At 48.5% G+C, this 23,381-nt stretch overlaps 1 protein-coding gene across 1 annotated transcript in view; it reads right to left on the bottom strand.

Annotated features, from left to right (window-relative positions):
• LOC144120149 (high-affinity choline transporter 1-like) overlaps window positions 1-22,811 on the bottom strand; it is a 29,277-nt gene extending 6,466 nt beyond the window's left edge. The window contains exons 1-6 of the mRNA XM_077652584.1: window positions 22,586-22,811; window positions 18,694-18,801; window positions 13,442-13,597; window positions 8,550-8,698; window positions 6,079-6,228; window positions 3,355-3,484 (exon numbers count right to left, since the gene is read on the bottom strand). Coding sequence (XP_077508710.1) covers window positions 3,355-3,484; window positions 6,079-6,228; window positions 8,550-8,698; window positions 13,442-13,597; window positions 18,694-18,801; window positions 22,586-22,811 — 919 coding nt within the window. The remainder of the gene's footprint in view (window positions 1-3,354; window positions 3,485-6,078; window positions 6,229-8,549; window positions 8,699-13,441; window positions 13,598-18,693; window positions 18,802-22,585) is intronic.
• Window positions 22,812-23,381: the final 570 nt, after the last annotated feature.

Raw genomic sequence — 23,381 nt, 5'->3', positions numbered from 1 at the left:
AACGCTGGCTTTTGAAATGAGGCTGAATGAGCGGGAAATTACATTCTTGGTTTTGCGAAGCGTGCAAGAAATATCGAGACGGAATGTAATACTAAATGCATTGTGCACTCTGCGAGGCATTGAGGGTGCCACTGCTGACCCGCCAAGGGCTACATTTTAATTCAGTAGAGCGAATTTCGCGCAACGCTGTAAAAGCCTTTCCTTTGTGCTTTAACACTACATTTTAAGATAATTTTGGCCGAACGACAGGTTTTATATACTAAAATAATTTAACGCGTCTGGGTGAAGTATTCTGAGGATGACTGAAAATGATAAGGGTCTTTGACATCCAGGATACGCAGATTAGGTCTTGAAAAGCATAGATGCCACTGGCGAAAATATACTCGCATTGCAAAGCGGCGTGGCTAATTATTCCCTTTACCAATTTATCTGGATTTGATTTTTTAACACGAAAGATGTGCCATACTAAGCAACGCCATTAGATGCTTCTTCATAGATGCAAGTACAAGCTTCTGTCAGCCGTACATGATGGCTGAACATCAGCTTGGCTTTGTGCTACTTGAGCCGGAAAAACAAAAGAAAAGTGAGCGGCTTGCAACACACTAAGCGGTCGCATCTACAGGTTGCTCCTCATTTTAACCATGTCATGCGTGCGAACTCCAGTGGCCACTGAAGGCCAGCGCCTTTGATCCTCCTGATACACTCCCTAGCACTGGATCACTGCGGTGAAACGTAAGCAACAGATTTAATCTGGGAAGAGCGTGGAATGAACCACCATCTTGGCAGCCACAAAACGTGGGCTTCGATGTGGCTACGTAACATGGTAGGCTACGCGGAACTGTAAATTCAAAGGTGTATGGCATGAGTCCACAGCTGCAGTCCTGTATGAAGTCAAAAACTGGCTTAATGAACATCAAATTGGCACAGTACCCTCACTGGTGCTGATTAACTTAGCAATGGTTCGATTGTAACCCATTGCCTACTTAGTTCACGTTTGGTGGCAGGTTTATTGTCGCTTTACACGGGCTTTTCGGAGCGTACAGTGGCGACGCGAGGGTCCACCGACGTTATGCCACTGATGCATCACCGAGCAAACTGACTAGTTCAGTTGTCTCTACGTCATGGAATTTCTAAATTTTACCTAGCGGGAAAACGATGGCGTCACCGTCTATGCGAGTTTCTTAAATAGCACTTCATCCACCGCGGCAATGCCGGAAGACAATGTTCCTTACTTGGCTTGGCTATTGTTAGAATTAAAACCAAACTACGACTGCATAGATATAAGCTTTTACAAAAAAAAGCATTGCAAGGAAATGTTTTAGAATCAGAATGTCCTATAATACAAGCTGCATACTGTGAGTTCCAATAAATGAACAGAAGAGCAGATACCCTTAAACAAGCACGAAATTTTCCCAGAGTGACAGAGGGTTTTCTCTTCGTGTCTGCAAATATAGCTAATCATCGGATATATATATATATATATATATATATATATATATATATATATATATATATATATATATATATATATATATATATATATATATATATATATATATATATATATATATATATATATATATTGCGTTTAACAGTTTAACAGACAGTTTTCAGAGCAAATATTCTTTCAAAAAATTGTTAAAGCTTGAAACAGCACTCAATAGGAGATTCCGTTTTGGCATTGTGAGAAACAGAAACGTTTCATTGGTGTTGTCTGTTATTACGGGTTTGCGCCCTATGTTCGAGACATTAGAAACTTGCCCGAATCTTCACACTTCTATGAGAAAGTTGTTTGCGCGCAAAGGGCCAGCTCTCACCATGTCCTGGCGCTGCGCTTGCAGATTTTGCTAAGAAAAACATCAACTGGGCAGCAGAAACATGTTCTGCCACAAGTGATAGCCGTGTTCACGCTAGCAGGTGCAATATGCGGGTATTTCTGTGAATTACTTTATGAAGTCCAAGTCGCTTCTGCATGCAATGCGCGGCCACGTCCAGACTTCGAAATGAAGCACATGCAATCCTCGACTAGTACGGTTAACGTAAGTGGCAAAGTGTCTCCAAGACTCCTACGATAAATGTGCAGAGTGGAGGCTGTTGAGTTTTAAATTCACAATAAACCTTGTTCCCTTCATCAATTTTTCAGTGCATAGGTTTCAGCTGTGCAAACCCAGCCTTCTGAGTGACTTGAGGCCCAGCAGGCACTAGACACTTCGAATGAATCGCCTACGGACGCTTCGGATCTGAAATAAACAGCCTGCGTAGCTGCATAACTAAGCAATTATAGAGCACTATAACTACATAATCACAAAGCGCACAAAACATCAGTGAAAACTAAGCTGAATAACTCAAAAATCCAATTCGTAGAACAGTGAAGAAGTTGTCCCCGCCGCGGTGGCTCAGTGGTTAGGGCGCTCGACTACTGATCCGGAGTTCCCGGGTTCGAACCCGACCGCGGCGGCTGCGTTTTTATGGAGGAAAAACGCTAAGGCGCCCGTGTGCTGTGCGATGTCAGTGTACGTTAAAGATCCCCAGGTGGTCGAAATTATTCCGGAGCCCTCCACTACGGCACCTCCTTCTTCCTTTCTTCTTTCACTCCCTCTCTTATCCCTTCCCTTACGGCGCGGTTCAGGTGTGCAACGATATATGAGACAGATACTGCGCCATTTCCTTTCCCCCAAAACCAATTATTATTAGAACAGTGAAGAAGCCACCAGGTATCAATATGAAGCCACCCACGTCTTCCCGGCATGCCTAACGCGTCCTTGGTGGACGAAGTGCAGTGCGGCGAACTTGCCCTCTATTTAATTGCAAGAAACTCCATCTCCAGGCAACTGAACAGGCAAAAGAAGGAAATGCTCTGATGATTCCCGTCAGAAAAGAAAACAAAGGAAGAAAGAGAGGGCGAAAGAAGGAAAGAAAGACAGCAAGGATGGACGGACGGACAGACAGACAGACAGACAGACAGACAGACAGACAGACAGACAGACAGACAGACAGACAGACAGACAGACAGACAGACAGACAGGAAGGAAGGAAGGAAGGAAGGAAGGAAGGAAGGAAGGAAGGAAGGAAGGAAGGAAGGAAGGAAGGAAGGAAGCAAGCAAGCAAGCTACGAACGCCTTCTGCCATGGACTAATTATGTGCTTTTGCATGGTTCATGCATGCATGAGCAACTTATAATAGATTGACCGAAACAGTAGTTTGCTGAGCACATGCATCGTTTCAAGTTGCTGCCATGGGAAATAATCTCAGCGGAGGTCAAATTAATGCAGCAACAGAAAATAAAGATGCTCAATATTGCAAACGCTAAACAAAATTGAGATTGGGTGTGGCGGAGGACCGTGTGACACCTACTGGCAGCTCTTGCGGCGGCCCCAATAATGACAGCCGGCGCGGCGACGAAGAGACAACCAAAAGCGCTGGCCAGTGACACGATCAGCGACACCTCTGGCGTCCGGGAGGCCAAAATGCGCTGAAAGTAGACCTGCGAGTGGTTTTTGGCCGTGCCAGAAAGTATCAATGGAAATTAGTTGAATTCTTCGGAGAAACATCATTTTCACATACGACGCTGCAACTTTGAGACGGCGGTGGCTATTGTGAGGCATTGTTGAAAGAGCGAAAAAAGAAGAAAGTAATCATCGTGAAGAAGCGCTGCAATAAAAACTAGTCTCGGTTCGCGACTCGTTTCTTTAGTCAAAACTGAGACCGGAAATCTCCAAGCGTCTTTCCTAAGAGCGACATGTGGCCTCAATGTTACATGTACACTGAAATACCAGAGCGATGTACCTACAACGCCACGATGCTGGATAAAAAAATTGGTGGTGGTTTATTTATGGTTAAACTTGGAGTGACGCGATAGCTACAGCTGGCCGAGTGGAACTTGTTCACGTGACCAACCATGGGACGAACCACGTGATCAGCTTCGGCGCCGCCGGCAGCTGCTCCGCACCACGGGACCAACCACGTGACAGCGTGGCGGCGCCGCCATGCTGAAGGCTCGAAATGCTACCGTAATGTAGCAATCGCTACAAAAACTTGCAGGACACCAAATTACCGTTAGCTGTGACAATGCGGTAGCATAAGAACTTCGCCGTCAGCGTGTCAACCGCCCTCAGGTAGCGAATTCCTCCGCCCGCTTCAGTATCTCCTCCTTTCAAGGTAGCCAGCCACCTTCCAGCTTCACTCTCCTTACTCCTACAAGTGGAGAGGGGAATTTTTTCTCTCTCCACTTTGCACTTTACAACCGTATCAGGTAGCAGGTCGCGGCTGGCTCTTCCGTGCACCAACCAAGGTGTGACACCGTCGGTGGGTGTGGGGTATGCATCACTTATACGCTATCACTTGATAACAACCAGACCAGGAAGCCGATTGCCGCTTTTGCTATTTTCGACGCTCATTCACAGCTTCTCGCGCTGGCAAGCCTCCGCCACATTTAGTGTGCGGCATATCGCGCTGCGTCATAGAAACTCTGGTAACTTAGGCAGCGATATTTCGTCCCTGACACTCTGCTAATATGGTTTTCTATAGCCATCGCTGACGTAGCAGGATGGGGACAGTTCATTTCGACTTCGGAGCTTTAAGTCCAGTGCTGTCGCCAATACCACCGATGTTTTCGAAGCGTTTCATTTTGTTCAGCGTTTCACGACTAAATCGATTATTTCTACTGAGCGCTCATAAACTCAGTAGCTACAAAAATAAATGAAGGCTGCTGGTAGTTAGCTACGCGCGATGTCACTTGCGCGGGAACATGCGTTATGTTCAAGTTTCACCTAAGGAATGCAGCACACAGGACTGAGACAATGGGGTCTTTCATGGACGAAAGATTATTTCTCCAGACACTTGGCTACATGACTGTTTTTTCTGCAAAACTGTGCGTTGTCATGGAAAACATGTTTTGGTATTAGGCCTGACTCTTTCATACCCAGTAATTCTGGACAAAAACATTTTTCAGCGGTAAAGTGCTTATGAGCGCAATTTTTTCAAGTATTGTAGGATTTCACTGTAATAATTAGTATAGCCAAACTATCTCGTCGGCAGGCTTGCATTGTTTTGCTATTAACGTTCTTGCTATGGTCAAAAACGTTCCCCATTGGTTTTCTATGGCAGTCTTAACTGCTGAACGCGATAGATGGACAAACCTTAAAAGAAACATCTTGCTACGCATTAGAAGAATGGGCGATTACCTTCAATATTTCCATAACAGTACCTTACAATATACCTATATTCAAAAATTTTGGGCAAGAATCCTGAGCATGAGTTAGCGCCAAAAGTCGGTGTTACACCGTTGTGTATAATGGCCAGTTGCGAACGCCTATTTAGTCACGTAATCGCAACAAATTCACTTCACTTTTGCCCTTCAATGATGACAAACATAGACAGAAGACACGAAAGGACGAACGTTGTGTCTATGGCGGTTTGTTCACACCAGCTTCTTAATAGTCTAAACATCGTGAAGATAAATGCTTGCAACACAGTTCGTACCCTCGACCAGATTATCACCCCATGTACACTTGTAACGTCCCGTAATTTTTTTCATGTTCATATGTTGGTGCCTTGTGTGCAGACAATGCAAGCGCATGACGTAATTATGTTTTCCGCGAAGGCAGAGTAGCGGGAAAGGTTGAGGTCTGCAATAAAAAGGGGGCAGTCATCCCGGCTGCTCTACCGCAGGCGCTGCATGCGCGGACGGTAGCTGAACATATGTGGCGCAAAAGACAAAGGTGGAAGACCAGATAAGGGCAGGGTACTAGTGCCACTCGTACTAGGGAGCGCGGCATTAATCCAAACAACGCGATTGGCCAACTATAGCACCGACACTGATTGCGCAACAGCATGAGACAACACGCTCCTGCAGGCGCAAATCGTCAGGGTCAGCATGCTCTTTTAGGAATTCTGTTGCATGCATCATATACATTCGAAAAAAAAGTACCCCGAAAATAGGAGAACGGATGGAATTAACTTTAGGAGACCGCAGACATGCAAGAGAGCGTCCTTGCATCGCTGCCGGTCCGGAGTGCGATGAGCTTGCTACCGAATATGAAAGCCTTCGAAAAGACGCGCAGGAAACCAGACACGCACCTGCCAGCAGATGCCGCCAAGGGTGATCATGAGCATCCTGTCCACGTAAAAGGCGTAGTACTCTGCTTCGACGCCCCCCAGCCAGTTGTTGGCTGGATACGAGACCTTGTCCACGCTGGGGTGAAGAACGATGAAAGGCACGGCGGCCCACTGGAACAGGGATCGATTTGGGAAGACGTGTGTGGAGGCTTCCCTCGTGAAGGACGCGCCGCCAGCTGCTAGTGCATTGCTTCGGCGCTATTAAACGTCTCTTCAATTCACACTATCATGCCTTAAAGACGAGAAAATTCTGTGCTCTATAAGCCCGCACATCGGCAAAGCACGCTGTGGTGCTCTGAAACTCCCATTAGTAGCCTGGCTGCATGAACGGCGTCTTCGATGTGGAAATCATCGATGCGAAACGACGCTAATTAATGCTGCGACCACAGTGTGTTATTCGGAGCAAATCAATGTATGCCTCTCCTTCCGGCACTAATGTTCATGCTAGAGATCACATAAAACAACCGTACAGCGCCCCTCGATGCCTCACTCAAAGAATAAAAAAAACGCCAAACTAAAGTATAGGCCCATAAATCTTCGCCATAGGACGGGAAAATTCCACGGTAGAGTGCCGCTGCGCCCGCGGAGGGAGTAATTCTGTAGCGATAGCTACCTTACGGCAACATTTCGAGTCTTCAGCGTGGCGGCCCTATTGAAAAATGTGTACAGGTTTGAATAGGAGACAAATAGGATTATGGCACATTTTGTTTAACATTATAGGATGAAGCTTCCAAAGCGATTCAGCCTTTGAGTGACTGCTTAGTGGAGGGTTCCGTATAACTACCATTATCCGTGGTTAGTTTCAGTGCACTTACATCACACAGTGCATTCAAGTCGTGGGTTTGAACCCGCCCACTACGGTAGCACTTCGATGGAGGAAAAATGTGAAAATTCCGTGTACTGTGCATTGTTAGTGCCCGTTAAGAACCCCAGGTGGTCGAAATTATCCGGAGCCCTCCACTACGGTGTCAATCATAGACTGAGCCGCTGTGGGACGTCCATCCTATAAAGCCAAACCAAATGTGCCATAATCCCATTTGCTGACCCGTTCAAACCTATATATATTTTTCAGTAGGGGCGACGCCATCCTGTGGCTGTGCCGCCACGCTGTCACGTGGTGCGGAGTAGCTGCCGGCGGTGCGGCGCCGTGGCTGATCACGTGGTTGGTCACGTGACCAGCCACGTGGTGCGGAGCAGCGGTGCGGCGCGCCGGCGAAACCAAGCTGCAACAGCTGTGCGCATGCGCTGTGTCAAGTGGGACGACGATGTACTTGCTGTTGGGCTAGTTGGTTCATCAAAGTTGAATGGCGCAGGGGAACGAACACGGGAAGACAGAGACACCGAAAGAGCGCCTACTACCAACTGAGTTTATTGCGGAAAACACCACCTTTATACGCCAGTACATTATCACCATCAGTACGTTATCATAGTGAGGACAAGCTAACAATAAAAACATATCTACAGAAAAAGTTTACATTTAAGCATAAAAGCCAGAGAATTGCTACTCACAGAGCAAGGCATGAAAAATTTACGAACATGATAACAAGATTGGATGACAAGATCTACACATGACCGTCTAAAAAATTCAGTTCCCGGCAGCTGAGCTTGACCGACGAAGTGCTTATGCTTATGAAAGGTGGGCCCACGTGCATAAGCATTTCATCGGTCAAGCTCAGCGGCCGGGAAGTGGATTTTTTAGATGGTCATGTGTAGATCTTGTCATCCAATCTTATCATGTTCGTAAACTTTTAATGCCTTGCTCTGTGAGTAGCAATACTCTGGCTTTTATGCTTAAATGTAATCTTTTTCTGTAGATATATTTTTCTTGTTAGCTTGTCCTCACTATGATAACGCACTGATGGTGATAATGTACTGGCGCATTAAGGTGGTGTTTTCCGAAATAAACTCAGTTTGTAGTAGGCGCTCTTTCTGTCTCTGTGTCTTCCTGTGTTCGTTCCCTTGCGCCATTAAACTTTATGATTGGGACAAGATGAAGAAGGAATGCCCAGCAAAACTGTGCGGCGAAAAACTGACTTTGCTATTCAACTGAACAAGTTTCACCCCGCCAGCTGTAGCTATCGCTAAACCACCGCCAACTTTTTTGTTGTTGTTATCCAGTCGTCCCAGTGACACGTACCCACGCTGGGGGGAATCGGCCACGAATGAGAGGCCTACTGTGGCTGATGACCATGACATAAGTTTTCGAGAATAAAAACTTTATTCTGCATATCGAGTAAGACCTTAGTTCTTCTTACCCCTGCGACTTAAGAAATGCTTCAGTTCGATAGGCCCGGCTAACAGGACTCATGTGCAAGTTGTTCGTTTATGGTTTGCCCCTTATTTTCACCAAAGTATCCGGACTGTGTTAGCGATTATAGCGCGCTTTATCAGACCCGCAAGGGTGGGACGTTTCGTGTGGCTGAAGAACTTACCAGGCCAATAACCGTCGCCGACAGTTGCAAAGCGTCGGTGTAGGCCACTGCGCAGAATCCACCAGTGAATGTGTAAAACATTAACAGGAATGCAGGACCCAGGATCGCTTCATTGTGCGAGATGCCCAGGCTGACATGCAGCGTTGCACCTGCGCACGAATATGGGGCCATGTCGGAGCATTCTGCCTGCGTGTCTGTACTATAGCGATGACAATTTGAACGCAGTGCGTCAGCTATCGTTTAGGATTCTTTCTAGGTCTCCAATTATTTCTATAAGCAGCTAATAGCACAGCAACTGCGCGACTGACGGAAACTGACAATGACAAATGAAAACGAGACAAACTGAAAAAAGCCACATCACCATTATTAGCTGACCAGAAATCAATCAATCAATCTTATCGTGCGACATGTCGACTGGCAGATCCCGATGAAGGGGGAGAATGGGGGCGGGGCGGCGTCGCTTGTGCCAGTGGGGATGGGAGCAGAAAATGAAAGGAGAACAGAATTGAAATAGAATCGGTATGTTATCCATGTAATGGCTATCGCATCACGCTTTCACAGAAGTTCGCTAGCCGCGGAGAGTCCTGCAACATCATTTCACCTCACTGCAGTCAAAAAGAACCTTGAAGAGGGCTTCTAGCTTCCTTTGGCTCGTCGTCGGTGACACAGTGGCTGCCCGCATGCAAGCCAGAAGTCGTAATCAAGGAACAAGACTTTGGGTGCAAGGCCACCTTGCATGAGCTGCAGCTGCGCATAAATGTGCGAGTTAGGAGACGCGAGTACCTCTGCTGTTATAGGGTTGCTGCAAGCTGGCCTCGACAACCTTTATTTACTGGTCAGTGCAGGCAATGTAAGCAGTGAACTGATAAAGTGGCATAGTTTTGACGTAGTTAAACCGAGTAGACATGCGAAAGCGCCCCTTGATTGAAAGGTGCGAAAGCAAGAGGCCTTGAAGGTGCCAAGGTCTCCCTCCCAGTGGCTACAGCTGGCGCAACGCTACTCCAAAATTACCAGAGCTGCCTCCCATTGGCTGAAACTTGCGCGACGGATGCGAAAGCAAGGGACCTTGAGGGTGCCAAGGTCTCCCTCCCAATGCCTACGGCTGGCGCAACGCTACTGCAAGATTACCAGAGCTGCTTCCCATTGGCTGCAACTTGCGCGATGGATGCGAAAGCAAGGGACCTTGAGGGTGCCAAGGTATCCCTCCCATTGGCTACAGCTGGCGCAACGCTACTCCGAGATTACCAGAGCTTCCTCCCATTGGGTGCAACTTGCGCGACGGATGCGAAAGCAAGGGACCTTGAGGGTGCCAAGGTATCCCTCAAATTGGCTACAGCTGGCGCAACGCTACTCCGAAATTATCAGAGCTGCCTCCCATTGACTGCAACTTGCGCGACGGATGCGAAAGCAAGGGACCTTGAGGGTGCCAAGGTCTCCCTCCCAATGGCAACAGCTGGTGCAACGCTACTCCGAGATTGCCAGAGCTTCCTCCCATTGGCTACAGCTTGTGCGACGGGTGCGAAAGCAAGGGACCTTGAGGGTGCCAAGGTATCCCTCCCATTGGCTACAGCTGGCGCAACGCTACTCCGAGATTACCAGAGCTTCCTCCCATTGGGTGCAACTTGCGCGACGGATGCGAAAGCAAGGGACCTTGAGGGTGCCAAGGTCTCCCTCAAATTGGCTACAGCTGGCGCAACGCTACTCTGAAATTACCAGAGCTGCCTCCCATTGGCTGCAACTTGCGCGACGGATGCGAAAGCAAGGGACCTTGAGGGTGCCGAGGTCTCCCTCTCAATGGCAACAGCTGGTGCAACGCTACTCCGAGATTACCAGAGCTTCCTCCCATTGGGTGCAACTTGCGTGACGGATGCGAAAGCAAGGGACCTCGAGGGTGCCAAGGTCTCCCTCCCATTGGCTACAGCTGGCGCAACGCTACTCCGAAATTACCAGAGCTGCCTCCCATTGGCTGCAACTTGCGCGACGGATGCGAAAGCAAGGGACCTTGAGGGTGCCAAGGTCTCCCTCCCAATGGCAACAGCTGGTGCAACGCTACTCCGAGATTGCCAGAGCTTCCTCCCATTGGCTACAGCTTGTGCGACGGGTGCGAAAGCAAGGGACCTTGAGGGTGCCAAGGTATCCCTCCCATTGGCTACAGCTGGCGCAACGCTACTCCGAGATTACCAGAGCTTCCTTCCATTGGGTGCAGCTTGCGCGACGGATGCGAAAGCAAGGGATCTTAGGGTGTCATGGTATCCCTCCCATTGGCTACAGCTGGCGCAACGCTACTCCGAGATTACCAGAGCTTCCTCCCATTGGGTGCAACTTGCGCGACGGATGCGAAAGCAAGGGACCTTGAGGGTGCCAAGGTCTCCCTCAAATTGGCTACAGCTGGCGCAACGCTACTCCGAGATTACCAGAGCTTCCTCCCATTGGGTGCAACTTGCGCGACGGATGCGAAAGCAAGGGACCTTGAGGGTGCCAAGGTCTCCCTCAAATTGGCTACAGCTGGCGCAGCGCTACTCCGAAATTACCAGAGCTGCCTCCCATTGGCTGCAACTTGCGCGACGGATGCGAAAGCAAGGGACCTTGAGGGTGCCAAGGTCTCCCTCCCAATGGCAACAGCTGGTGCAACGCTACTCCGAGATTGCCAGAGCTTCCTCCCATTGGCTACAGCTTGTGCGACGGGTGCGAAAGCAATGGACCTTGAGGGTGCCAAGGTATCCCTCCCATTGGCTACAGCTGGCGCAACGCTACTCCGAGATTACCAGAGCTTCCTTCCATTGGGTGCGGCTTGCGCCACGGATGCGAAAGCAAGGGACCTTAGGGTGTCAAGGTATCCCTACCATTGGCTACAGCTGGCGCAACGCTACTCCGAGATTACCAGAGCTTCCTCCCATTGGCTGCAACTTGCGCGACGGATGCGAAAGCAAGGGACCTTGAGGGTGCCAAGGTCTCCCTCAAATTGGCTACAGCTGGCGCAACGCTACTCCGAAATTACCAGAGCTGCCTCCCATTGGCTGCAACTTGCGCGATGGATGCGAAAGCAAGGGAGCTTGAGGGTGCCAAGGTCTCCCTCCCATTGGCTACAGCTGGCGCAACGCTACTCCGAAATTACCAGAGCTGCCTCCCATTGGCTGCAACTTGCGCGACGGATGCGAAAGCAAGGGACCTTGAGGGTGCCAAGGTCTCTTTCCCAATGGCAACAGCTGATGCAACGCTACTCCGAGATTGCCAGAGCTTCCTCCCATTGGCTACAGCTTGTGCGACGGGTGCGAAAGCAAGGGACCTTGAGGGTGCCAAGGTATCCCTCCCATTGGCTACAGCTGGCGCAACGCTACTCTGAGATTACCAGAGCTTCCTTCCATTGGGTGCAGCTTGCTCGATGCCCCTCCGGACTAACCCGAGTTACATCGAGGCTTCACACAAGATTTTTGATAGTAACCGTTTAAATAGTGCTTTCGCACTAAAAGCATGCCACACTCTCGCCTAATTGACCCACTTAATTCGTCAGTTCTACGTTGAAACTTTCCGACACATCAGGCATTTTTCACGCAAAATGCATAAAACATGAATAAGAGAGACAAAAGTAACTAGTACAAGGGCCGCCAAAGAAAAGCACGTGGTGCGTGCCAGCCGCTACTTCTCAATGTTTGTTTCCACGTGGTTATTGGAGCCTCTTTTTGCGAATACAGAAGAAAAACATATCTTATTTGAATAAACCCTCCACTCTGTTTAAGGGTATACACCTCCAGCATAAAGGTTTTTTTTTACTTATGGAACTGATTACCCTGATAAGCAACTTCACTCGGGAACAAGTTGTAGCGACGGAACGTGCCTTTATAATCAAAGTAACGTGATCACAGCCCGAAAGCGACATCACGAAAAGGAGAACAGGAGACACACAGCGCTATCAACTCATGAGTTTATTCAAAATAAAAAATAATATATACAGAGAACAATGCATGACACCGCAGGAAAAAAGAGACCATGAGACTGAAAAGGGAAGATTCTACGCGTGTTTTGTTCTCTCTTTCGTGATGTTTCGCGCTATGACCACACTACCTTGAACACACAACTTGCTCGTACTTCTACCCTTTATATTCGTCGGGTCGTGACAAGGCCGCAATGACAGAAATGTGACATTCGCGAAATTTATGAGGTAAAATGGTTTGAAAATTATACTACCAGCGTCAGGTGCTGCTCATATGCGCACGCGAAGCGAATGCGCTGTAATTTGAAAAATATTGCGTGATATTCTTTTTACAATTCACCTTCGAGAGGTTTTGCGATCATTTTTTATGTATTAAAATATTTTCCCCACTCAGGATTCATTTTGCGCATATTGGGGATATTGGTCGGAAGTTGTCTTTGTGGGATGGAAGCCCCGGCGAAGAACTGCGGCTTTAACAATTTCATAACAAGCGCAAGTGCATCGCATGCTGACTTTTCTTCGATGTTATCAGCTGTCAGGTAGAACAAACGTCACCAAATTCAGAAGCTCAGCAGTCTACTAAAATCAAGGACCGGGTCTCACGAACTACAGTCAACGAAGTAGGCAGCGGCTCCATGGGTAACAGAGAACAAAAATTTTCTATTGAGCGACATGGCTTCACGGTTGGCGGGCATGACCCTTTGACTTCCAGGTTACGAACAAGACTTAGGCAGGTGGTAGACGGACAATGGCCATATTTTGAGGCACATTACTCGTTTCAGTTTCTTTTAGGGCGGTCTCTTTATGACACGTGGCACAATAACACGCGCAGTACTCAAACAGGGCTCCGTTTCCAGCTTTTCACGCCCAGATCAGCAATCCGTTTTTGATTGGAATTGCCGAACGATGAAAGAGAGATGTAAAATAAGAGAAGCATCTGCCACTATTCGCGCTCACTCACCGAGCGCCGAGAAAATGGCCGACATCCAGAAGAGCTCCCCCATGAAAGCCGGTATGAAAAGCAAGGCCCCCATGCCGGGCCCGAAGTGCTCCTGGAAAGGGTCCAGCATCGTCTCGTACTCCGCGGCCCTCATCTTGACGGCGAAGAAGGAGCCGCCTGCGACGCAGCGTCGAACGGGTGGGTTTGACGAGCGAGTACAGAGATGCGCGATCGCGCGTGTTCCGACGGGAGTCTGCAGGCCCCTTCCGCAGAGTTAGCACCTCCCGGCTGTAGTCTCCGGCTATTCGGGAAGCGTACGTAAATCAGAACCGGCATATAATACAGCGACTGTGTTCCTATTGTACTCCACGTTCTTTCTTCCCACATGAAGCGACGTGGCGTGTCCACTAATGCGGGTGACTTGGGATTCAGCGCGGCTGAAGACAATAGAGGCAAAGAAAACAAAATGGTTATATTAAACAGGCCCAGAGTTCCAATGGCCCCGGCACGATGTTCGAGCCTTTCCTTGCGGTATCAGCACGGTGGAAACACAACGCACAAGTTAGAGAAAAAAGCGTGCTGGGTAGACTTCCTCTCGTGGTTTAGTTAAACAAGCTGAGGCAACAGCCTGCTGTGGGCTGCGACGCCAAAACGGAGATCACGCGGGGAGCCAGGTATCAGACCGATTCTTTGGTTTATGGGAGTTTGACGTCCCAAAGCGACTCAGGCTATGAGGGACGCCGTAGTGAAGGGCTCCGGAATGATTTCGACCACCTGGGGTTCTTTAACGTGCTCCGCCATTGCGCAGTATACGGGCATCTCGCATTTCGCCTCCATTGAAATTCGACCGCCGCGGCCGGGATCGAACCCGCGTCCTTCGGGACACCAGCCGAGCGCCACAACCACTGCGCCACCGCGGTGACTTGATTCATTGCTAACTGGATTAAAAATTTAAGACGTGATCTTTTGTAGCGGGGATGGTCGCTGTTTGTGTTAGTTGAAATCGAAAGAAATGTCCGTTCTACTTTGCAATGAAAATGTGTTGACTGACGCTTTCGCATGGCCCGTTTTTGTACTTAAAAACGGAGCACAATGTTTACCGGGTATATCAGCCTCCATTACTTAAATTTTTGCTGCAGCAAAGACGGGATTCCAGCAACACTGGGAAAGACTGCTGTAACTGCCATGTTCGACATGGCTTGAATAATCTGCTTTAGCCCCGTTCCGTCCTTCAGTTTAGACAACGAATGGCACCTAGAAACTTCCTCCTGCAGGGCCGTCTAAGCTTCTATCCAAGTACACCCCTCCTCCGCCTCAACACGCGTGCACACACGAACAGCCACGCCCATGCTCGCATAAACACCACACAGTACGGACGGAAACGAACTTCTGCCGTTGAAAACGCACGAGCTTTGTTGCGGGGCCGCTTTCCGGGACACGGTTCATGGCTACCGTTCGTGGATAATCGAATACCGGCGCAGATCAAGTTTCCAGCGCCAACGCTCTGTAGCTTCACATCGACTTAAGTGAGTGCGCACGCTTGTAGACACGACGCGTTTACACGACGTTCGAGTCTTGCGGACGGAGGGGTGGCTTTTTAGTGAGCGACAGCGATCGAACCCCACGCTTAATGCGTTAGTATTTTCGCTCCTCCTATATTGTTGCGGGATCTGGTGCAGCACAGTTGTCACAAACTTGCCCAATGATGTCTACTACAAAATAGGGCATTCTGTTGCAGACCTGATGTAACTTATGTCCATTTAAATATTGCTCTGTTTTTGAAACATGGTATCCTCCCATTGTTTAATATTTCAGTTCAAATGACATGACGTAGAGAAAAATGGTACATCCCTACACCTCGAGCGCACTACAATAAACAGCCTCTATGTAATACTTTTCCCACTTTGTTATATAGGTTGACTACAGAGTGACTTCACCCATCTAACAAGAGTGTGAGTCGTTTCTGTCGCGAAAATCTATCCCTCTCCCGAATGTAGTTTTTTATTGCTGTTTATTCTCATGTGATACAAAACATGTCTTTTTTTTTTCGCGCGCAGAAATGGTAGTATTCCTTTCTTTGTACAGTCCGTTTCCATGCATTGACCTATTCGGAGACGCTGCTGTTGCCTTAAATTCCGCTGTATTGCCACGTTCAATAGGTGGCAGGGCCCTTGTCGAGCTGTAGAAACATGTTGACAAGGGCCCTGATTTCTTTCTTTTTGTACAAATAAACTAAACTGAAACTGAAGAAAACCGATCTGTCTTATAGAAGGCAATGGGTCGACGAAGTGTGCTGCTATTCAACGCGAGCTTTTAAGAGCCTGGGCGAGTGAGGGCCTACGTGCGGGCTTCCCTATATGAAAGAAAATGCAAAAATCAGGCGCTGGGTTTTCAACGCAGAGCTTTTCAGACAAGGAAGGGAGGCAGTAAATTCTTTGTTGCTATTTAAGGACATTCACGCCTTCAGTCTCACGGATGCACGCTTGTCTTCACCACACGCAAGCAACTTTTCGCTGGAAGAAGTCGCGTTAATCCATTAGCATAACGGTTTGTGAACTTCTCAAGATAAAACTTTCTGCTGAGGTACGAGAAATAGTTTACCGGCCGTCTCGTGCAAATTAAATCGAGTCCTGCAGTTAAGGAAGCCAAGAAGTCCGGCTGAACTTTATCTCGTAAAAAAGCTTTTCGGCGTCGGCCTCATTGAGTACCATGATTCTTATGGTAACGACTCTGATGAGAGATGACGTTATCTACGTAGTCTGTTCGACACAAGCATTTTTTGGCGCTGCAAAGTTACTACAAAACGACGGTAAAAAAGGAACGAAAACATACGGACAACATGGCTAAGCGCACACTAGCAAAAGAAGCTTTATCGCGAGAGAAAGGAAAAAAGAAAACAAAAACCCACACGCGGGTACCGATAGACTACTAGAGAATGAAATTTACATATTGCCTCGTGGCAATGCGATAACTTTAAACTCTGATAATTTTCGAAGCCAGGTTCCTGTTGGTGCTGAGCATGGGGTAGAGCGCGCAACCGGTTTCTTTTCATGCGTCTCTGAGCAGCTTCGAAATCTATCGACAGCAATTTATGTCTTGGAATAGAAGCTGCATTTCTTCTTGGTCAGCACTACCGATGGAACGCTTACGCAGTCGCTTTCCAAACCAGACTTCATTCTGAAGGCCTCGATTATCTCCCTTCTTAAAGTATTGAGGGATTTTGCCAAAATGGTCGTTGCTTGAAATTTTGCCTCGCAACTTTGTGGGGGAAGATCCGTCTGGGGTTGCTTTTTGCCACATCGAGAGCAATGGGCTGCCAAGTTGTCATACCCTTGCAGGGGGTCGCACGTGTTCCGGAGCCCCCTTAGCCGATCGTTGAGGCAGCGCCCGGTGTGTCCAACGTAAGCCTTTCCGCAAGAAAAGGGTATCTTGTAGACCACCTTCACAGAGCAGTGAACGAATTTTGCTTCGTTTCGTACACCACACCATTCGTTTGGCCTCGTTGTGTTGACCCTCCGGCAGAGTCCATTGAGTTGGTTTGGGGCAGAGAGCACAAAGTTCAGGTCGAACCTGTTGCCAATTTTATTGAACTGGTGCGTTATCCCATGAATGTGCGGTAGCATGACGAACGGTCTCTTGTTTTCTTCCTGGGCGATTCTCTGACTTCATTGAGGCAAAATTCTCTACAAGCATCTTTCTTCTGCAGACACTAGAACGCCCCTTGGGTACTCACTTCTGCACAGCCTTTTTATCTGTGGGTTAAAACTATCTTGAACTAGGTGTGGCCCGAAGGCAGATAACCACCCAGGAAAAAAACAAGAGACCGTTCGTCGTGCTACCGCACATTCATGGGATAACGCACCAGTCAAAGAAAATTGGCAACAGGTTCGACGTGAACGTTGTGCTCTCTGCCCCAAACAAACTCAATGGACTGTGCTCGAAGGTCAACACAACGAAGCCAAACGAAGGGTGTGGAGTACTACACGAGACAAAGTTCGTCGACTGCTCAGTGGGGGTGGTCTGCAAAATTCCCCTTTCATGCGGAAAGAGTTACGTTGGACACACCGGGCGCTGCCTCAACGATCGGCTAAGGGGGCACCGGAATGCCGGCGACTCCCTGCGAGAGGGTGGCAACTTGGCAGCCCATTGCTCACAGTGTGGCAAGGAGCAACCCCAGACGGATCCTCCCCCACAATGTTGCGAGGCGAAATTCCAAGAAAGGGCCATTTTGGCAAAATCCCGCATTACTTTAAGAAGGGAGATAATTGAGGCCTTCAGAATGAAGACTGGTTTGGGAAGCGACTGTGTAAGCGTCCAATCGGTAGCGCTGACCAATGAAGAAATGGAGCTTCTATTCCAAGACAGATATGGCGCAGATAGATGTCGAAGTCGCTCAAAGACGCATGAAAAGGAACGGGCTGCGCGCGCTACCCTGTGGACAGCACCAGCAAGAACCCGGCTTCGAAAATTATCAGTTTGAAGTTATCGCATTGTCACGAGGCAACATGTAAATGTCATTCTCTAAGTCGTCTATCGGTACCCACGTTGGGTTTTCGTTTTCTTTTTTCCTTTATCTCGCGATAGAACTTCTTTTGGCAGTGTGCGCTTAACCGTGTTGTCCGTGTGTTTTCGTTCCTTTTTTTTACCGTCGTCCTGTAGTAACTTTGCAGTGTCAAAAATGCTTGTGATTGTTAACCAACTGGCCCGAACCCAAGTTTAATCAACGTCTTTTCGACATTGCACATTTTGCGCTGCTGCCATAACTGCGCCTATAGATAGCACAGCCAACTGCGCCTATAGATAGCACAGCCTACCATGCATTCTCACCAGGCATGACGCATACACGTTAAAAAGCGCGAGGAAATTCACGGATAAACACAGCTACTTGAAAGGGCGTCATGAATTTGAAAAGAGTTCGCAGATGATGTAAAGTGGGAGCAGGTTCGCCTTCCTCGTGAATACGGCACTTCAGCCGCATATGCGAACGCATACGCCCACGAAGTGCACAACGAGAACGATAGCAACAGACGCAATCTCGAGCGAGGGACTCGGAGGCTAAAGTTAGCCAGAAGTTTCACGGCTGCGTCAGCTCCTGCGGCCACTGGCCGTTTCTTCGCGTCGTTCTTTTTAGGAATTTCCATCGATCACACGCCGACCCGAATCAATGCGCCGATAAAGAAGGAGCAAGCCTGTCCTTTTTTCCCGGCTGGCTCGCTGGCGCAATATTGACTGAAAGCTAAAGGTAACAACGGAAGAAAACAATGTTTGCGTACCGACAAAAAGGCTGCAGGCGTATCCGAAAGGGGCTTGGCACCACACGAGGCCGTATCTGTATATTGATTCGGCCGCGCTGTGCACGTAACCGCCCCCTATCCATGTGGCTGCGTGAGGGAAAAAAAATCAAAGTTAAAATTGTTGAAGACGCGAGCTTAAGAACTCTGCGGGCACCTTTATATATTTTTTTTTGACCAAAGAGCGGCTGCTTTCACATTCACTGTTTTAGTATCCGAGTATGCCGAAGAGCACACTCTTCTCGAGACCGGACAAAAGAGTAAAGGAAAGAAGAGGACAATGAAAGTGAGCGAGTTTAGCTTACTTTGTTAACCAGTGGAATCGTGCGTCCCGACTCCTGCCAGATTGCTAACTGGTAAGGCTATCGCGAAGCCATAATGCCGGAGTATGGGAGCTTGGGGAATTAGGGTCAACGTGAGCTCTATGGTTTTCAACGGTCTTCGCTCCTTCCACGAGCCTCCAACACAACAGAGGAGGAGGCGCGCCATAGGCACCGAAAGGCGCTTTGAGCGCTCAACAGGGAAAAAAAAAGAAGGTTGAGTTTTCTCTTGTAGTATGAAGTAAAGAAATAAATGAAGAAGAGAGCGAAAAAAAAGAAGAAAATAAAGAAAGAAAAGGAGGAAGAAAGAAGGAACTAAGAAAAGAAAGAAACCGACAAAGAAGAAAATAAACCCATGAACGCATGTTAGTTATGTTATCCTTGAAAGTGTTTTAATAATTAATGCGTGCGAATATCCTGTATGACCTTTGCGTTCTGAAGGAAGAGGCTTACAACGCAATAGATGTACAGGACCACGTATTCACAACAACTGTTCTAGCCTCTTTTGCTTACGTGTGTTTCAAAAAACGAGTGCAAAATATTTTGTATTGCTGATTCGAGATTATAAGTTGCCTTTCTCGGAAAAATGTAACCAGCAATAATGAAGGTCAAGAAGTGCCATATAGAAATTTGCTTCTAAAGAACTAGAACTTGTTAATCAAATCGCAGTGCAATGGATTGAAACGGCATGTTACAGTTGCGGATATGCAGCGCAGCATTGTTTAGTGCACGTCTGTTGATTCATAATCATCATCATCACTACCACCATCCTGACTATACGCCCAGAACAGGAAAATTCCTCTCCAATATCTCTTCAGTTAAACCTGTCCTGTGCCCGCTGCGGCCGCCGTATCCCCGCAAACTTATTCTCATCTGCCTACCTCACTTTCTGCCGCCCCCTGCTACGCATGCCTTCAAAGAAGGTCACGTCTACTTCGAGGCATACGAGTTAACGAGAAGCTGGTTTTATGCAATCGCTTCACCCAGCGTCTTTGGTTACATTACTTCGTACAAAGCCACTGTTATGAGAGGAAGAATCCGGGGACAAATATGTATGTGACGGACACAAACTTCTTCACGACTTGAAGATGTAATGAAAACGGCGTGACGAACGAGGACAAAAGTAGAACACACAAGACAGGACCAGCGCCTTTTTAATTAGTCGCTTTCATTACATCTTCATGCTTGAACCAACTAGCCCAAGCAACAGTTTTACTTCTTCACGACATTTTTCAGCAGTTTCCACAATCTCCGCGATGCGCGTAACGGCCTACCGACATCATCCGGGATTATCAGCACCCTTGAAGTCCTAGCGGGTCCGCTTTTCTACATTTTGTCTCTCGGGAGCTCTAACGACTGGCTTTGATGCGCAGGCTTTTAGTAATACGCTTGCAACGCGCCTGTGACTAGTCTCACTCCAGTTCAATCGCGCGGCATGCTTCATCTGCGCCACCAGTTCCTCCGCGCACTTGAGGGTGCCACTGATGAGCTCCAGTTTGGCATTCGATAAGCCTACGTATCTCTTAACGACTCATCGGAGTGCATGCCTTTTGCTCGCTTCTTTGCGTTCAGAAAACGGCCAATTTTACCGAGACATTGACTCGGAATTCGGTTATAATTTTGCACAGAATATGGCTGATACCGCCAGCAAACACTTAGTGTTGAGTGCACGCTTTGGCTCTGCAGGTTGAACATATTATCGCCTGAAATATTTCAACAAAACCTCAGTTTGGTGCTTGGCACAGTGACCGGAATCCTGCGATTTTAACCGGCTGGTACGTATTGTACGAACCTCGCGGGACGCATGGTTGACCACGTTGGCCTAGAAAGACGACTTCTCTGTCATCTCAGGGGTACGCGGTTCTGTCCCCGTCGTATTACAAAAAAATGTTATACCAGCAAAATATGGTGCTGCAGTTTCTTAACCACAGAGAAGATGCTGGGAATAGCGTGTGTCGTAACTGATTTGGTGGTAGACACTTGTAACATCTCGTGTTATTCTTTCGAGGTCCGGTGTCCCTGTGCAAAGGCGTACGCCACACCTGTTTCAGAGCCTGACAGTACGGTGCGGAAGGGGTCAGCAGAAATACTCCAAAGATTGCTACTATGTTAAGCTCCAGACACATGCGCGCTGATGGAACGAAGCACGGCGGGTGCACATTCTGTTTACTCCTCGAACGTTTGCAGCTGATGTCAGGCCGCGTAAAGAGCCGATTTCCGCTACCTTCCGTAGAATTGAAATGAACTTGTTCCTGAGACCCGGGGCCGTATTTTGTAGCGTTTCATTTCGTTTAATTTGGACATCTGTCTTGGTGGCTCCTTCCGGTGATATAGGTCATGGGGGATGACGTTACACTATTCGCGACAAAAACACTCCCATGATGCCTCGCGTTAGCAGAGCCCGGAATCTTGCAAAGGACTGAAGTTCTTTCTTACGGCTTAGTGCAATCGAGCAGCGATCCGGGGCAAGTTTCCTTGCTCCACGAAACAAAAGAGCATGTTTAAATGAGCGATATAGATTCAAGTCCTGAGTTGTGATTGCAATGAAACTGTATGTTTATTAGACTCTTAGACATCTTGCTCCTTCGCAGATTCGGAGAGCTGCTCTGGATCGCCGACTGGAATGCGCCGTTAGAGTCGTAAAAAAACGGCTTATTACCGGACATTATAGGGAGGAAATACAAGGAAATCATGTAGGCAGCGGCAGGTCATACGGGCAGTGAACCACTGCCCTTGAGACTCGAGTGTGCATTGCACTGCTATCATTTGGGTGCACTGACAGATTAAGCGCTGGCGCGCATTGTTACTTCACTAGCAGTGCAGAGAACTTTTTCCTAGAACAATGGCATCGGCGTCGTCGTACATCACAACGCGGAATTGCGGGAACAAGCAGCGTTCCAGGTGCGCCGGGGATCGGGAGTTCTTGAGACTGAGTGTTGCGTGGTCATGTGAAGTCATCCGTCACGTGCGGCGGCGCAAGGGTACAGGTCATGCGACGTTGACCTTCGAGTGGCCGCCCTCGGGAGGAAGAGGGACGTTACACCTGTTGCTGTCACCATTACAGCTATCGCTGGCCTCAAAGAAGTGTGAAAAATCTCGGGAGATGTTTTTATACCCCACCCTTGTGGCCTTTCTCTTTGTAACTACAGCCGCTGTCAAAAATGTACAGCCCGCCGGTTTGCTCCTGGGCCATGCAGTACGGTTTCTTCCGCAGCGTCAGCGTTGCAAATCTCCTGAAGGTGAGAAGAGCTGCCGTCTTCAGCCGCCCGGAGTTACGGACTTTTAGAGGTGCTAGAGAGCCCTGCTATACGGCATAGGAGCAAACCGCTTGGCAGTGCATTTTTGACAAAAGTGCGTACGTAGACAGCAAAAGAGGGGCAGTCTATATAGGTATAGTCGGTGAACTATACAGCGCATATCATTTCGCACCCAAGTCTTGCGAAATGGTACAGATCGCTTGAGCTTGAATATCTGTCACGGTAGATGAGCACAGCAAAGCAGTTACGGCGTCGCACTGTGCCAGGTTGACGCGCGCGGTGCGGGTCTCCACTTACCGGTCATGGTGGCGGTACCGAGTAGCGGCCCGAGGCCGCGTTTCACGAGTAGGAACTGACACAGGTTGGAAGCACCGTCGTCGTCCGGATCCTGGACACGATTCTTGGCCCATATGGCCACGGCCAGCGTTGCCGCGTAGAAGGCTACGAGTACCGCGATCGCCGGCGTGTTTCGCGGCGCCTCCGTTGTGGCTGTCGCTGTGGGGCCGACGTCATGCAGCTCCATCGCCACGTTCCTCCTTCGTCATCTTCCTTGTCGTCCTGGTTGCTGGCTCGTGATGGTTGCCACGCGCGGCGCATCTCAACGAATGGCTTCAGCGTTAAGCAAGCATCTTTGTGTCTGTGCGGTTCGCACTATACTTACCCAGATATTGATAATTTAGGGATCTGCTCTCGGACAAATTTCTGTGGCGCTGCAGCAGAAGCGATGAGGGCGAGGCGATGACTTCCAGACGCGTGCTCTTCTCGCACGATTGTGAGTCACGAACACAGATCTGGTAGTTGACAACTCTTGCTCCTTCCACTCCAGGGATGCAGGAAATTGTTCTCGAGTATGCCTATACTACTCAGCCCCCGCAATTAACCATTAGTCTGTGGGGAGGCGAATTGTGTTCGATGTGTATCAGCAGTCAGTCTTTCCAGGGAGTAATGGCAGCCCATTGAGGTACTAATGACTGTGGTAGAGCGCTTAGTCTCTAAAGGACTAATCCGTGTAGCCGTACCCTTTTTGGCTTGCAGTGGCATACTTCTGAAAGCTTAGCAACGTTCGGGAGTAAACAGAAACTAAACTGGAATT

Source organism: Amblyomma americanum, chromosome 1 (genome assembly GCF_052857255.1).
Source record: "Amblyomma americanum isolate KBUSLIRL-KWMA chromosome 1, ASM5285725v1, whole genome shotgun sequence".
Taxonomy (NCBI): domain Eukaryota; kingdom Metazoa; phylum Arthropoda; class Arachnida; order Ixodida; family Ixodidae; genus Amblyomma; species Amblyomma americanum.
This window is presented reverse-complemented; position numbering and strand designations above follow the sequence as displayed.